Consider the following 14,626-nt stretch of genomic DNA (forward strand, 5'->3'; position numbering starts at 1 on the left):
TTCTTTTTCGGACTTAACCCTATTTTTTTGTATTGCATTTTTTGAGCCTAGAACAATTTTTTTTTTATTGATAGCACGGCGGCGTACTAACAGCTAGGTGAGGTTTTTTAAATTCCTTAATTTAAATCGCAGAAACAAACTTTAAATATTTTAAAATATTGTTTGTATTAATATTTTATCTTTATATTTATTATTATTTTTAACATAATAACAAATGTTCAGGCCAATTCTAAATGACAATTCCCGGAGAAATATTTCCCTTTTTCCTTCTCTCTCTCTAAATAAAAAATTCCCAGAGATTTTGTCCCCTTTTCAATTTCTCTTATTCTTAACAAGTTCGAAAATAGGAAACAATACTCCGGGAAAAAAAGTAGCTATTCTGAATGTCAAAAAAGGAATAATACGAATTAATTTGGCGCGATTTTTTTCCCGACACTTAAGCTGGAGAGTTACGAAAATAAATGTAAGTTTTTCTTTTTTTGCAATAATAATTGATAACATTTCAAATATGTTAATGTTAATTAACAACAAACAAGTGTCAACTTCAAATGCTTTTGAATTTGATGGAGGCTCAACGCGATATTGTGTGTCGCTTCCACAAGAAAACAAAGGAGGAAGTGGCATTGTTTTGGCAAATGGTGGAAAATGATCTGAATTCGTGTGGGCCACCAAGAAAAACACTAACTGAATGGAAAAAAGTGAACATTTAAACAAAAATTCAGTAGATTTATTTTTATTAACATATGATATGTATTTACATGTACATATGTATATAATCATAGGTTTGGAGTGATCTGAAAAAATATGTTCTATCAAAAGCGGCTGCGAACCTGAATGCAAGGAATTGGACTGGTGGTGGACCAAATAAGAAGCAACCTTTTGCGGACTACGAACAGGTCATCTATGTTTTGATTGAAATGAAAGAGTCCTTAGATGGTGTTCCTGCAACAAAGTTTGGGCTGGATGCAAGGAAAGGGATATCGAATAAAGAAAATTTAGAGCCAGAAAAAAAGTGACCATTTCCTCTCCATCCTCAACGGAATTGCTTGCTGAAGAATACCTCCTATCTTTGGAAATCGAACCTGTTCAGGCAGAAGCAACGCTATTTAATATTCCACAAAGGTCTTCTCGACCGCAAGCAAGTACAAGTGCCCACAAAAATACTGCCTCTGAAGCATATCAATTTCAAAATGTTTGTTTTCCTTTTCTGAAACTTTTGTACATCTACATTCTTGTGTCAAATATTTCAGAACTGCTGTTTCAAACATACAAAATATTCATTCCCGAGTTCGAAGGGAAAAACTGTCTCCCGGGGAATTTGGAATAGGAGATTTTTTTTTTTGTTTTCCCCGGGAATATTAAGAATTGGGTTGGTTATGTATTAGTAAAAACGTCTCAATATTCTTTTAAATTATAATCAAATTTGTATATTAATGTCTAATTGAATTTATTTTTAAAACGATAATTTGTCAACTCCTCGTAAGATGCAGTACCCGTGAAAAAAAAACTATAGAACGCACAGGCAGGTATTGAACCCTAGACATCTGGCATTACAATCTTACACACTATCACGCCAAAATATCTCCGAACGAAAAATAATAACGCTAAAATATTTCAATCCTGCGTTGTTATATTTGGTATAGGACAATTAAAGAATTGCAACTTTCCTATCATTGTTGGCTACGGAGAACGTAAAAAAAACGACTCAATGATAAATATTAATAATATAGTATAGCGACGTAGGTTTAGCCAAAAGTAAAAAATGTCAATGCCAGAGATGGCTGGGTCACGAAGAGCGCATGAAAACTAATGCTCCGGCCGAAAAAGCCTTCGAAACCACGCTCACAGGACAGTGCAGAAAAGAAAGAGCGGGGATCAGGTGGCGCGCACAATTGGAAAGTGATCTCGCCCAACTTGGAGTGCGCAACTGGAGACATCTGACTAGGAACCGAGCCATCTGCTAAGTTTGTTGGGTGAGGCCCTAGTTCACACAGCACTGTATCGCCATCCTAAGTTGTTGACTGCAAAAGAAGTCCCTTATGTTTTCTGAGCCTACCCAATGCTTCGTAGATTAGGCGAATGGGACCAAAACAAGATTGCCGTTGATACTAATTTTCATAAACGAATATTGTACACACAATTTTTGTCCCGATTTTCTCCCACAGCAAAACACTGCAGGAATGTATTACATATGCAAATTTTAAGATGGATGGTAATGATGATCAAGTGTTGCAAGACAAAAATATTTGCAAGTTTTTTTTATCATTATTATTTCGTAACTTTTGAGATTATTTGTTAAAGGAAAAAGAAATTTAAGAAAAGTCTGAAACATTTTGTTTATTTCACTATTAGTCTTCACAAAATATTTATTTTGGAATTTCAAGATCTCCATTGATTTCTCTAGACCTCTTTTTTGAAATCCCTGGACTTTCCTACACAAATCTCTAGACTTCCCTTGATTTATCTAGCCCTACATTGATATTTCAAATGCTTACCTTGTAATCTCTAGACCTCCCTAAATATTTTAAAACCTAACTCCAAATCTCTAGATATTTCAAGACCTCAACTTAAATCTCTAGACATCCTTGAAATATGCAGCCCTCCCGTAAATCTATATATGTATCTACCTTGTTTTTTCCAGACCTCCCTTAAAATCTATAGACCTCCCTTGAAATCTCCAGACCTACCTTGGTATTTCAAGACCTCTATTGAAATCTCCAGACCAACCTTAATATTTTAAGACTTCTCTTGAAAACTCTAGACTTCCCTTAAAATCATCAGACCTCACTTGAAATTTCCAGACCTTCCTTGAAAACTCTAGGCCCCCCATAAAAACTCTAGACCTCCCTTGAAAACTCTAGACCTCCCTTGAAAACTCTAGACCTCCCTTGAAAACTCTAGACCTCCCTTGAAATTTTCAGACCTCCCTTGATTTCTTTAGACCTCCCTAGATATTTCAAGACCTTCTTTTAAATCTCTAGACATGTCTTGAAACCAACGGTTTTTAGATAATAATTTAGATAATTTTATCTGTCATAGTCATTTATTCTAAACTTATCGGGTTATTTCTAATTGGAAAACATATGACCAATTCTAAGTCGATAAGAATACCATTCTAATTGAATGTAAACAAATGATATGTATAGATTTTTGGTGCGAACTCTTATTTTCATTTCACTTGTTACGCCACCGCCGCGCCGGCCGGATTGAATTCAGTTCTTTTACTCATAAGCTAAATTTTATTATATAAGGAGACTAAATGAATTTAATTATGAAAGACAAGTATAAACTTAAACATATGTGTATATTTATAAACTATTTTTATTTTCTAATTCACTTTAGACAGCTTTAATAGAAAATCTCTTCGAAACATATCTAAACGGTGTAAAAATTTTCGAACTCGATCTGTATAGTGGCTGGTTGTTTTCATCAGATGTTTTTCCTCAAGATCTTGTTGTTCTTTAATGTCCAAATCATATAAAGCTCTTTGATAGGTTAGGATACCCGCAAGGAAGTTCCAAATTGTTATTCGTGGCCAAAGAACTCTTGTAAAGTACAGCACTGATGTGGAGAGCTAAAGAGAGATACAAAAAAACATACAATAACTTATTTCATATGCGTAGACTTTCAATAACAAAAACTTCTTTTAAATAAAAGAAATAGTGATAAATGCTTATACATTTTTCATATCGATAAGCAACAGTTCGAATTTGATATCATAAAACATAAGTGCTTCATGAAAAATAAAAATATTAATAACATACTTTTAACTTTGATTAAACAAATTATGCTAGCATAAGATCTAAGACTCACTAGCCTTTTATCATTCCGTCTTAAAGGCTTTAGAATGTCTAGTTGATATTCACTTGACAAGCATTGGGCAGGTTCAGGCGACATAAGGGTCTTGAAAGTTAGGCAAGTTTTAAGTATCTGATTAGCCAGCTGCCAAAAAATTACCTTCCAATTAAGGCAACTTTAATAGAAAGTTGACTGGAAATTTAGATAAGAAAAATCTCCCCAACTATTAAGTCAAGTCTCCTTTTGTCAAAATGACAGTTGATCATGTTTTTGCATTGAACACAAAGCTGAACTTCATTATTTTTTTGCAAAACTTCATTTAATGCTTACTGTAAAAGGTTTCTTTGTCAATTTGGAAAAGAAATAAGTAATATTTCTTTACAATACAAAATCCAAATCGTGACTTACTTTTAGCTTGCTTGAGGAGTGTTTTGTAGGCAGTAATATTTTTAGTAATTTTTGTACTATAAACTTGCACTATAGGTTTGAGAATTAAGGTTCTGAGTTTTAAATTCATGACACTAAAACTAAGTAGTTACCTTGGTCAAAATGTACTTGCAAAGAATGAAGTACACTGCAAATGAAGGCCCTTATGTTGTACCTGCCCATTGATATGTAACTCACATTCCTTCCATTACAAGGAGTTCAATACAGTTGCTTTTCATGTTATAAAAAGAGTATTAAACAATGTCAACATATGCGCAATCACATCTACGCTTACATCTCTGTACGCAGCTAAATCAATTAAAAAGTTGATGAATCATATTATCAACTCAAAAATGGGAAATTTTAATATTCGCAAAAATTGTCAGTAGAGGTACACCAAAAGAATTCGGAAAGAACTTCTGCAAAATTCTTTGAACAATCTTACTACCAGGGAAGATCGGTGTAGGCTTGGTGTTAACCATCACAAAGCTGAACCATAAATAGACCGAAGTTTTTAGATAAAGCAATACACTTGGGTCTTATACTAGACAACAACTTGATGTGGAATAGAACATAATGATGAGTTATCGTATCCGCTTGTGTGGATTTTAAAAATGTGAAACCAAACAACATACATTAGTACATTTTTAAAATTTGAAATTGTTTTATTTAACTTTCGAAAATTTATTATATTACTATATTGGACAACGTATTTCTCGGGAGACTGACTAAAAATCGTTTTACATGTTATATAATATTGTCTGTTTGTATGCTTATTATGATTCTTTTAACCGTTTGAACAACATATACTATTTTTAAACAAATCTTTTTCAACTGCAAAATAAATGCAGTACAGATAAATCAATTTATATTTGTGAGATACATAAAATTAACCTTTTTATCTTCTGCCTAGATTGGTACAAGACCAAGAGTTCTTATTGAATTCAGCATACGAATACAAGTGTAAAGGTACATCGGTCGATGTGTTTACATTATAACGGTTTATCCATTTTTCGGTTTCAAAAATATAGGCTTTGAATTCGACATCTTTCAAACTAAGTTGTTAAACAAATTTTTGTTTTCAGTTGAAAGTCTGATATTTACGAAAATGGATCGCTTAACTTTCGTAAAACGCATACAAATCGTTGAAATCTACTACAAAAATTCATGTGGTATCACAATGAGCCAATAAACTGGCCTTATTGTATTTTGCTCCATCATGGACAGCCACTTTGACTTAACCTACTACAGAAATGGCCACAGCCACATATCGTGCTTTAAGAAGAGATTGGTGAAGAAATTTGATGAGGGTGGATTGGTTACAGATATTGTAAAGCCTGTGCATCATTTCTATGGCAGTGCGGGGGTGCAAAATAATAATATGTCAAGCGCTTAACTTTTGTGTTTGTGATTATCATTATGTAATTTTTTTATTTTTGGCTTCGAGTGACGTTTTCTAAATAGAAAAAACGCTCATTAGACCGGCGTTTTTGTTATTGGCTATGTTTTAAGCTACTTCACGTTTCCAACTGCACAAGCACTTAGATTGATTAAAGCTGCAAAATGAATGATACTCTTCCGAATTAAAATGGGATCCATAGTTAACATTAAATTAGTAACAACATGTTTAACTTTAGTTTAAACTTTGGACAAACATTAGGGAAATAGGCTGTGTCTTATGAAAATTAAAAACATGTTTATTGTGTGAGGAAACACAAATTTAGCACCTTCAGATATAATAACCAAAATGAAGTTATTTTTCAAACCCTTAGGTTTTTTTTTTTGGAAAACCCTAAATGTGTTATGAATGAGGTATGTGTTAAGTTTGTATTGTAAAAAATATGTTGGATTATGTTGATAAATACAAGTTTTATGGCGGTTTTTCCAAAGAAGGTCATAAAAAGCACATGTTCTTTATGTGTCACTCTAGCCCGCATTTTATGAAATTATGTGGCTTTCTTCACTCTTGCTTTGTGCAGGGCATGTACAGAAAAGGTGAAGAACTATTTCCTACTCTTCCTTGTCCATACAGCTTCTGCAAGTCATTTGAGAATATGCCTAGCCGTACCTAGTGGCGTGCTTTCCTATCAGACAATATCCGGTTATGACACCTATTATCGAGCTTATATACGATCTGTTTAGAGATAGCAAGCACCTTGATCGCTTCAAATCTAGTGTTGGTCACATGGTTTTTGTGACCTGACACACCTGGGCCCTTATTATGACGCAACGGCAGAACAAACGAATCTCATGGCGTAGAGCGATTTTGAGAAACGAAAATGGAATCAAGAAAATGTTGCCAGGCAAAAATGAAAAATGGTATTTTTTTTAAAAGCAACTAACTTCACACCTATTTACAAATGTCAAAATGTGAATGTTGGAAAAGTTTTAAGTTTAAATTTAATTTGCGTTCGATTCGGTAAAATGTTTTTTCGTTGCGATTACTTTCTTGAAAGCAAAGATAAATCTGAATCCGAAGGAGAAATGCGTGTTTCAAGGCACTCTTAAGAGATGCATCCGACCCAATAAGCCTTTCAAGTTCCACGTAAGTAAATGAAAATCCTTTTGTTCATGTTGTATTTAAGTAAATTCCTAAAATATTTTCAAGGATGTTGAGATTGATCCACACTTTACAAGTTGTAATTTTACATATATACCAAATGTATTGAAATTAGCTGCAACATTTCGGTTTCTGGGAGAGGGTGGATATCAAAGAGGAACCGGACAAGATTTCCTAGTTTGTATAGCACAACCAACTTTATCGGTCACTCTAGCAAAAATACGAGTGCTTGAAGGTACTCGTAAATAAAAATACGAGTATCGTTTTTCGTAATCGCAATTTTACAAATACGCGCTTCTGCAATCGTTTTTCGTAATCGCAGTTTCACAAATACTCCGTATTAAAAACGATTATCGTTTTTTATAATAACACCCCTGGTGTTTGCCTTCTCCATAGCCATACTTCTTGGTTCTATCAAATTAATACTTGTATTAAGCTCCCAAACAATCAGAGTATACTTTTATGTGGTTTAAAACACGCTAATAGGTAAATTTAGGTCTTGTATCCATATGTCACAAAAAAAAACATGTACTTTTTATGACTTTCTTCGGGAAAACCGCCATAATTAATTGCAATTATTAACTTATTCGAAAATTTGTTTTGCAATATAAACTGATTACATACCTCATTCATTCCACATTCGGGGTTTTTCCAAAAAACCTAAGGGTTTGAAAAATATTGTCAAATAAAAAACGAAAAAAGCTTGTCCCTATCCATGTTACACGAAGTGTATATCCAGATTGCAAAGACAGAGATGGATAAAGAACAGGCTAGTCACTAATAAAGCATCGGTTCCCATCAATCACCGAAATCAAGCTCAGTAAACTATCTCGCTTTTCTATACCATTTCGTTGTTTTTGAATTTAAATAAGAAGGAAGTGTTGCCATCAGTCATTCCAAATTGCAATAAATGGTTTAGAAAAAGGACTTAAGCTTTGCGTAAGAAGGTCAAATAAATATCTTTAAGCATTATGTTAGGCATAAGGTTTAAAATAGAATGTTAAAAATCTTTAACTTGCTGACTATTAAGAACAAATAAAAAAAATGATTTAAAGTTTCCATTTAAAATTAACTTATTGAACAAAATATTCTTTTTATTTTTATCAAAACAAAGCACTGGAAAAAAACTGAAGAATAATAAAAAAGCAATTTGGATTTTAAAGAAGTTGCCATAGACTAACTGGTCCTGATTTTAGTATAAGATCTTATTATTGGTCTAATCTTTTATTCCATAATTTGTCGATAAAAAACATATGAATAGTTTACTGATATCATAACAATTGTTTTGGTTTTTACATTTTAATATCTCAAAAAAAGATATTTAAAAAATACTTCAAAATTTTAAGAACCAATCTTCAAATATATAAAAAAGTGGTACCTAACTCACTAAAAATGTTGGCTTTTCAAAACAAAAACAAGCTTGGAAAAAAACTTAAACACTCACTGAACATTCGCACTTAAACTATCGGTTTCTTGAGCCTTTCAGCTTTATAGGTCATATTGAATGCAATAGTTTTAGTGCGACGTACATTATATTTATTTTTGAGTTTTATTTTTTGGGGGAAACAAAATGGTAAGGTGACTTTAAATTAATGAACAAAACAACTTATCACAAGTATGTCTGTATGCACATTTAAAATGGTAAATTAAATCTAATTTATGTAGAGATAAACATAAATTAATTAAAAAAAAAACAACTAGAAATAAAATCTAAAAAGTGAGTACGTGTACACACAATTGATTTCAAAGTTCAAACAAATTGATAAGCACTTAAATAAAATCCTTATTTTTTGTATAGGTAATTACCTGCCACATAAGAAAATCACTGATACGACTCTCGCCGGAAGTTCTAAATAATAAGTCTGGGGAAGGAGATTTGCTGGTGTACATGCAATCGTCAAGAAGACGATCATTAATTTCATCCGAATTCAGTTCTTCAGAACCATGCAATAGCACCGCTTCCACTGCTTGCGTTATCTCATCATGAGACGTGTAAGATAGTGCGATGTTAAGAAATAATTTGTCGTTGTTTTCGGTACAAAGTACAGCCTTAGCAATAACTTGTTGCAATTCAAGAGGAAGTAAACTGATGTTTCCAATCACACGTATTCTTACTCCATGTTGCTCTAGCTCATCTTTTTCTAGCAGTAGTTTTTCAAACTTCTCTTTAGCCAAACCTAGAAGACCATTTACTTCATCTTCAGTTCGTTTGAAATTCTCAATACTAAAGGCAAAAGCTGTAACTTCCTTAATGCCGGCATCAAGACACCAACGCAAGCAATCGGCCAGTTTCTCAAATCCCTTGGAGTGACCGTCGATTTTTGGAATATGTTCTGATTTGGCAAAACGCCGGTTACCGTCCATTATAAATGCAATATGCCGCGGCACACGCCCACAGCTGACGATTTTCATTGCGAATGTCTCGTGCCATCGATACTGGTATTCTGATATCCATGACATTTTGTTGAGGATTTTATTTTAATTCTACTTTAATAACTTTATACTTTAAATATTGGTAGTCCTTTTTTTATATAGAGAAATAACTAGATTAAACAAATAAATGCATAATTTATTTTTTATATCAATTATGCATATTTATCTGAATATACTATTTGTTCTTCAACAACATAACAATACAATTAATAAGATAGCGATTCAATAGGACTATTTTTTATTTTCTTGTAATCTTGTGACTGACAAATCAAAATCGAAAATACTCCGATCGTATTGTAACCAAAAATACTGACTCACAATCATGGATAAGAAACATTAGTACGTTTCACCCTCCAGAACCTGTTTGTTTATACAGTGCTTTCGTTATTTTGACAGTGGGTCCATGAATTAAAGCTGTGTTCAACTAGCTGCAATGGAATATTTCGGGGTGAAATGTGTTGCTTTTCTGTATTCATTGTTTCCGTTCAATCTCGTGTAGGATAGGGTATCCTGGATATGTGATAGATACCTTATTGAACTAGTTGTGTACTTAATTTAAGATAGCTTTGAAAAATAAAAATAACGTTCAGCTGTTCACAAAAAACAGACAAACATTTAGATTTCGAGTTCTGAATTTTTACTGAAAATCTTACTTAAAATTTTGAAATAAGTTTTCAATCTTCTTCAAATTCAACCACATGTTGAAACAGTTATTTTGTCAGACTTTCCATCTATAGCAATAATTCTTGTATTCCTTTTTTGATATCCCACTTGTTTTGGATAAGCTGTTCGTAAATCATTAAATTTTGCATCTATAAGAGCTAACTTAGAGTACAGGGCAATCTGTGGTGATAAGTGTTCTCCCAAAACCAAGTTAAATTTTAGGGAAAGTAAGTATATAACTGGAGTTTAATTTCTTTTGATATCTGACGTATGACGTTTGTGCTTGAATCTTCTCTGTCAGTTTTTGTGAACCTAACTATTCCACTTTATACTGTCATTCTCGGGTTAAATAGTATAGAGTCCGCCAAATAGCTTTGCCAATATTCTCGTCTTCAATTTTTGTGAACAAAAATTTGTTCAACAGGCCCGATAACGATCGCCATTGACTGTACCAGCCACTAATTGCTCATTTCCGAAGAAAAATGGCCCAATCATGCCTATGGACCAAAATCCACACCAAACAGTGACTCGTTTTCGGTGTATCGGCTTTTCAATGTATGTGTGCGGGTTTTTTGTGCCCCAAATGCTACAATTTTGCCTGTTTTCATACTCGCCGATATCAAAATGAGCTTTATCTGAAAAGATGGCATCTTCTCTAAGCGTTTTAGCCAACGTTGTTTAAGCGTATACACAACCATGTTCGTTCAGCGAAAGAATAAAACTAATTATCTGTCAAACCAGACATGAGCTAAGTGTTACCATTCACGAAATAGGCACTATTTGGAAAAAAGGTAAAAGTTGACGGACCCTATACATAATAATATAATGTATCTAAAAAATAATAAACGATACATGCTATGACCTAAATAATTACATAAGTCGTTCTTACAAAAAGCCATTTATACATAAAAAAAAACAATTATCATCTAATAGAAAATATTATTAAATAAATTGGGTAGCTCAACAGAGCCACAGAACCTAGTGGCTTACAACTCTCAACCGTTCTTGTGTGCGAGTACTGTTGTCAGGGATGGGGGCTATTAAGTGATAAAATTGCCAAACTATAATAATACTACAGTTTTTTCCTTAGAAAACAAATATGTGACATATAAAATAAATAACATTTGTCACATATACAAAAGTGAAATCAATGAACGCATCGTCAAAATTTAACATAGATTGATACAACTTTAAATAAAGTGATGCTATACTAAATTGGCCCTATTCCTAAAAGAAAAATTTCGTTTTAAATGTTTTAGTAAAAAAGTTAAAGACTAGTTATTTATTTTAAATTTTAATTGTATTGAATCACTAATTTATTTTTTTTTATAAGCTACAATAAAATGAATGTAAAATAAATAACTATAAGATGTTTATTATTAACGAATTGTTAAGTATCTTATAATATTTTCCTATACAGTTGCAAGCAAGCTTTTCTATTTTCTTATATTTTAATTTACGTTTTTATTGTATTTTAATTTGCACTGATTGTCACCCCACATCGGATACCAATGGATTTTCCATTTTTATGTGTCATTCACCACTAACGTAACGATATAATACTTTTTATTTGAAAAAAATCATGTACTTGATACTTTTTTACAAAAACTAAAAACCTACAAAAACAATACAAAACTTTTAAAAAATGGACTCAATCAAGTATTTTGATAAAAAAGAAATTTATTTACTTCAGATTTTATTTCAAACAAAATATTTTCATAATTTTCATAATAATTTATGTAAAGTTTCAGAAAAAACATGTGGGTACAAATGGAAAATTACCAATGTGGATTTGATTGGTCAGATTATTAAATGCGAGGAGGGGTATGGTTTTTGCATCATTTTACGCACACTTTCTCACTTTTGTTTTTGACAGCTCGTAGCCAAACCAAAATGCTAGTCTAAGATTCCCAACTTGTTAATAAAGTGCTTTTGTTTCGAAATTTTTGCATGCCTAAAACCCCAAAGGGTGATATGCTTTTCATGTTATGAGCAATTTGCCACAAATTTTCCCAACATACATGAACGAAGTACAACCCCATTGAAATATTGGTTACTTTTATATTTTTCTGGATAATAACAAACATAACAAAGGGGTTTTATAAAAAGTTCATTAATTTTTTCAGAAAAATATGTTTTAATTACGAAAATTGTAATTGTAGAAATTGGGGATTCATTCCATAATAGTCAAAACGATTATCATTAACGATATAGTTAATAATATGCTTCACATAACTTTATCACTATCGTCTTGTCAATCGTGTTCAATATAAGATCATTCAGTATATTTCCAATACTTTTATACTATCACTGAAATGTCAAAAGAACTTAACGAAAGATAATGCTTGTTCGATAACTTGAAAATGTTAATAAACTTAATGTTTCTCTGTGGGAAGTTTTGAAAATTTGCAAAAAAAAAAATCTACCAAACTTTGTGATGTTTTATTTGTTGCTGCCAACGATAAAACTGTAATTACATTTTTTTTGTCTGATATTATTGTAAATTTTTAAAACTAATTATAATTTTGAATATGCAATGACATACAAATAAAACACAAAATCAGCTGAAATTGTGTATATAATTTATTGAAGAGCATCGTTCCTTGGCCAATGAGAATAAACCCAAATCTACATTACATTACATTTCACACTAATCAGCACATAAATGTACAGAGTAGAGAACACAGCACTTTGAGCAACTAGAATATGTAAGGTGATAACAACACAAGACAGAAGGACAGAAGAGAAAGAACAACAGAAAGAAAGAACACATGGCAACAGCACGCGGTAATTTTCGCGACGGTACACCATCTTTCTACTAACCACGCTCACTAATGCTTGTTACCCAACCCATATCTATCCAAAGAAAGATAAATAATTTAATTCACAGGGGACATAACTTGGCTTCCAAAATATCTTTTTCTTCTGAACCAATTTTGGATTAGTTATAGCTATCATTTAAATCGATCCGGACAAATTTTTGAATAGATATTTGAAGGTATTTCCCCTTTCTTTCCACTGATTTGTGTTTCAATTTCACACAATTCCAATGACAAATTTCTGTCTATACAAATTTTTCGGTGGATTTCAATCAGGAAATTTTTTTTTAAATGACAGAAAATTTTAACGATAGCTATAAATGACCTGTGAAAAAATTCCAATGTTTATTTCTAATGATGAAAACCAATAATAGCTACAACAGGCACTTTATGCAAGGGCGATACTAAACATACCAATGTTCATCTGCCCCTTTAGTTTCAATAGTTAAAGCAAATCTTAATATTGAAGGTCCATATTTAAAACAACAACAGTCTGGCAACAATTAGTGGAAATGTTCCTGTTGGTTTACAAGTTATGACTTGCATCAAATACTAAGTTCGTAATGAGCTAACATTAATGTCTAATAAATAATCACAATCAGAAATTACTTACATTAAAAAGGTTCAAGACGAGCGTGCTTAGCAAATCTGAATTTAGCATAGTTTCTACTCGTGTAGCCAAAGCATTTGCTTCGAAAGCAAGGCAGCTTATGAAAATGCCCTATTCAATTTTGATACAATTATCAATTATCCAACAATTTAATAATATGCGTTTATTTCCTAGCATCATTTTTTTTAATTGACACTACCACATTCGAATACAAAAAATTATCCATTAAAACAAATTAAATAAATTCAGAAAACAGACGCAACACAAAGAATTAAAAAATGATAATAATTTTGACAGAAACATATAAACAAGAGAATTCGTAGGTGTGTTTACAAATTATCAAATTTTCCTTTTAAAACCCATATGAAAACAATCCAATTCTGTGGATCTTTGTGGAAATTTCAAGTTATCCAATGGGAATCGTATGTGTAGTAGTACATTTTCTTAAAGGATTTTTGGCAAACGTCACTTTACTATTCTACGAACATTTTATTTTTATTCATGGAACATTTAAGCCCACAGCTCAACTTTTATTTCCTGGTTTAGTTAACTCACAGAATAAAGGTGGAATAGGTATTTTTATTAATTTGCTGTATAAGTGCAAGTAACAGTACAAAAAAAGTAGTTAGGAAATAAATGCCCCATCTTCATTATCATCCATATCAAACACATCGATTGCAACTCCGGCACAATCCATTAAATCGTCCACTAATTTATTTATTTTAAATTGATATAAAAAACTTCCAGTTACTGAAAGAACATTTTTATATATGCATACCTATGCGCTGTATGTTAGTGAACGCATTTTTTCAAAAATTTAATTTTATGTTTTCCTTGTTTAATTTACTTTTGTTGAGCTAATATTTTTAAGAGATTCATTTATTTCAAATCTTCTTTAATAAATTAACAGTCTTATTTAAAAACGCTGTATAGAGCCTACATAAAGTTATGTTATCTCTATAATGCCTCTAAACGCAAAAATGCTATTTATAAAACTTATACAAGGTTGCATAGTCCCATAATAAGCTAAACGCGTTTTGAGGTTGAATAGAGCCTACATAAGGAAATTATTGTTATTATTATTTCGTAAATGTCATTTTGATTTCTCTCCTCTCTTTTTGAAATTAAAATAAAAACAATAATGCCTCTCGAGTTTAGCTCGTGAGCCGAAGAAACGAAGAATCTAAAAGAAATATAGATTTTCGAAAGAGAATATCATACAAATAATTGGAATTATTTTGTTATATTTTAGTTGCTATGACAACTAGCAGATTTTATAGTACTTTTGGCACTTTTTTTGATATAAGCATTGTATAA

The 14,626-nt window shown here is 31.8% G+C and overlaps 1 protein-coding gene across 1 annotated transcript; it reads right to left on the reverse strand.

The window, feature by feature from the left end:
• Positions 1 to 3,303: 3,303 nt before the first annotated feature.
• Positions 3,304 to 9,529, reverse strand: LOC129953632 (dehydrodolichyl diphosphate synthase complex subunit DHDDS). Its single transcript, XM_056066919.1, has 2 exons — positions 8,591 to 9,529; positions 3,304 to 3,574 (listed from the first exon to the last, which is right to left on the reverse strand). Exons 1-2 carry the CDS (start codon positions 9,242 to 9,244, stop codon positions 3,329 to 3,331), a joined length of 900 nt encoding a protein of 299 aa, XP_055922894.1. The 5' UTR covers positions 9,245 to 9,529; the 3' UTR covers positions 3,304 to 3,328.
• Between the last annotated feature and the right edge of the window lie 5,097 nt (positions 9,530 to 14,626).

The sequence above is a fragment of the Eupeodes corollae genome, chromosome 1 (genome assembly GCF_945859685.1).
Source record: "Eupeodes corollae chromosome 1, idEupCoro1.1, whole genome shotgun sequence".
Lineage (NCBI taxonomy): Eukaryota > Metazoa > Arthropoda > Insecta > Diptera > Syrphidae > Eupeodes > Eupeodes corollae.

Excerpts from the sequence above, each read along its gene's own strand:
- LOC129953632 (XM_056066919.1), bottom strand. The coding sequence starts at position 9,244 with ATGTCATGGATATCAGAATACCAGTATCGATGGCACGAGACATTCGCA. Across the intron at positions 3,575-8,590 it reads GTGATTTTCTTATGTGGCAG|CTCTCCACATCAGTGCTGTA; the intron begins GTAATTACCTAT and ends ATCTCTCTTTAG.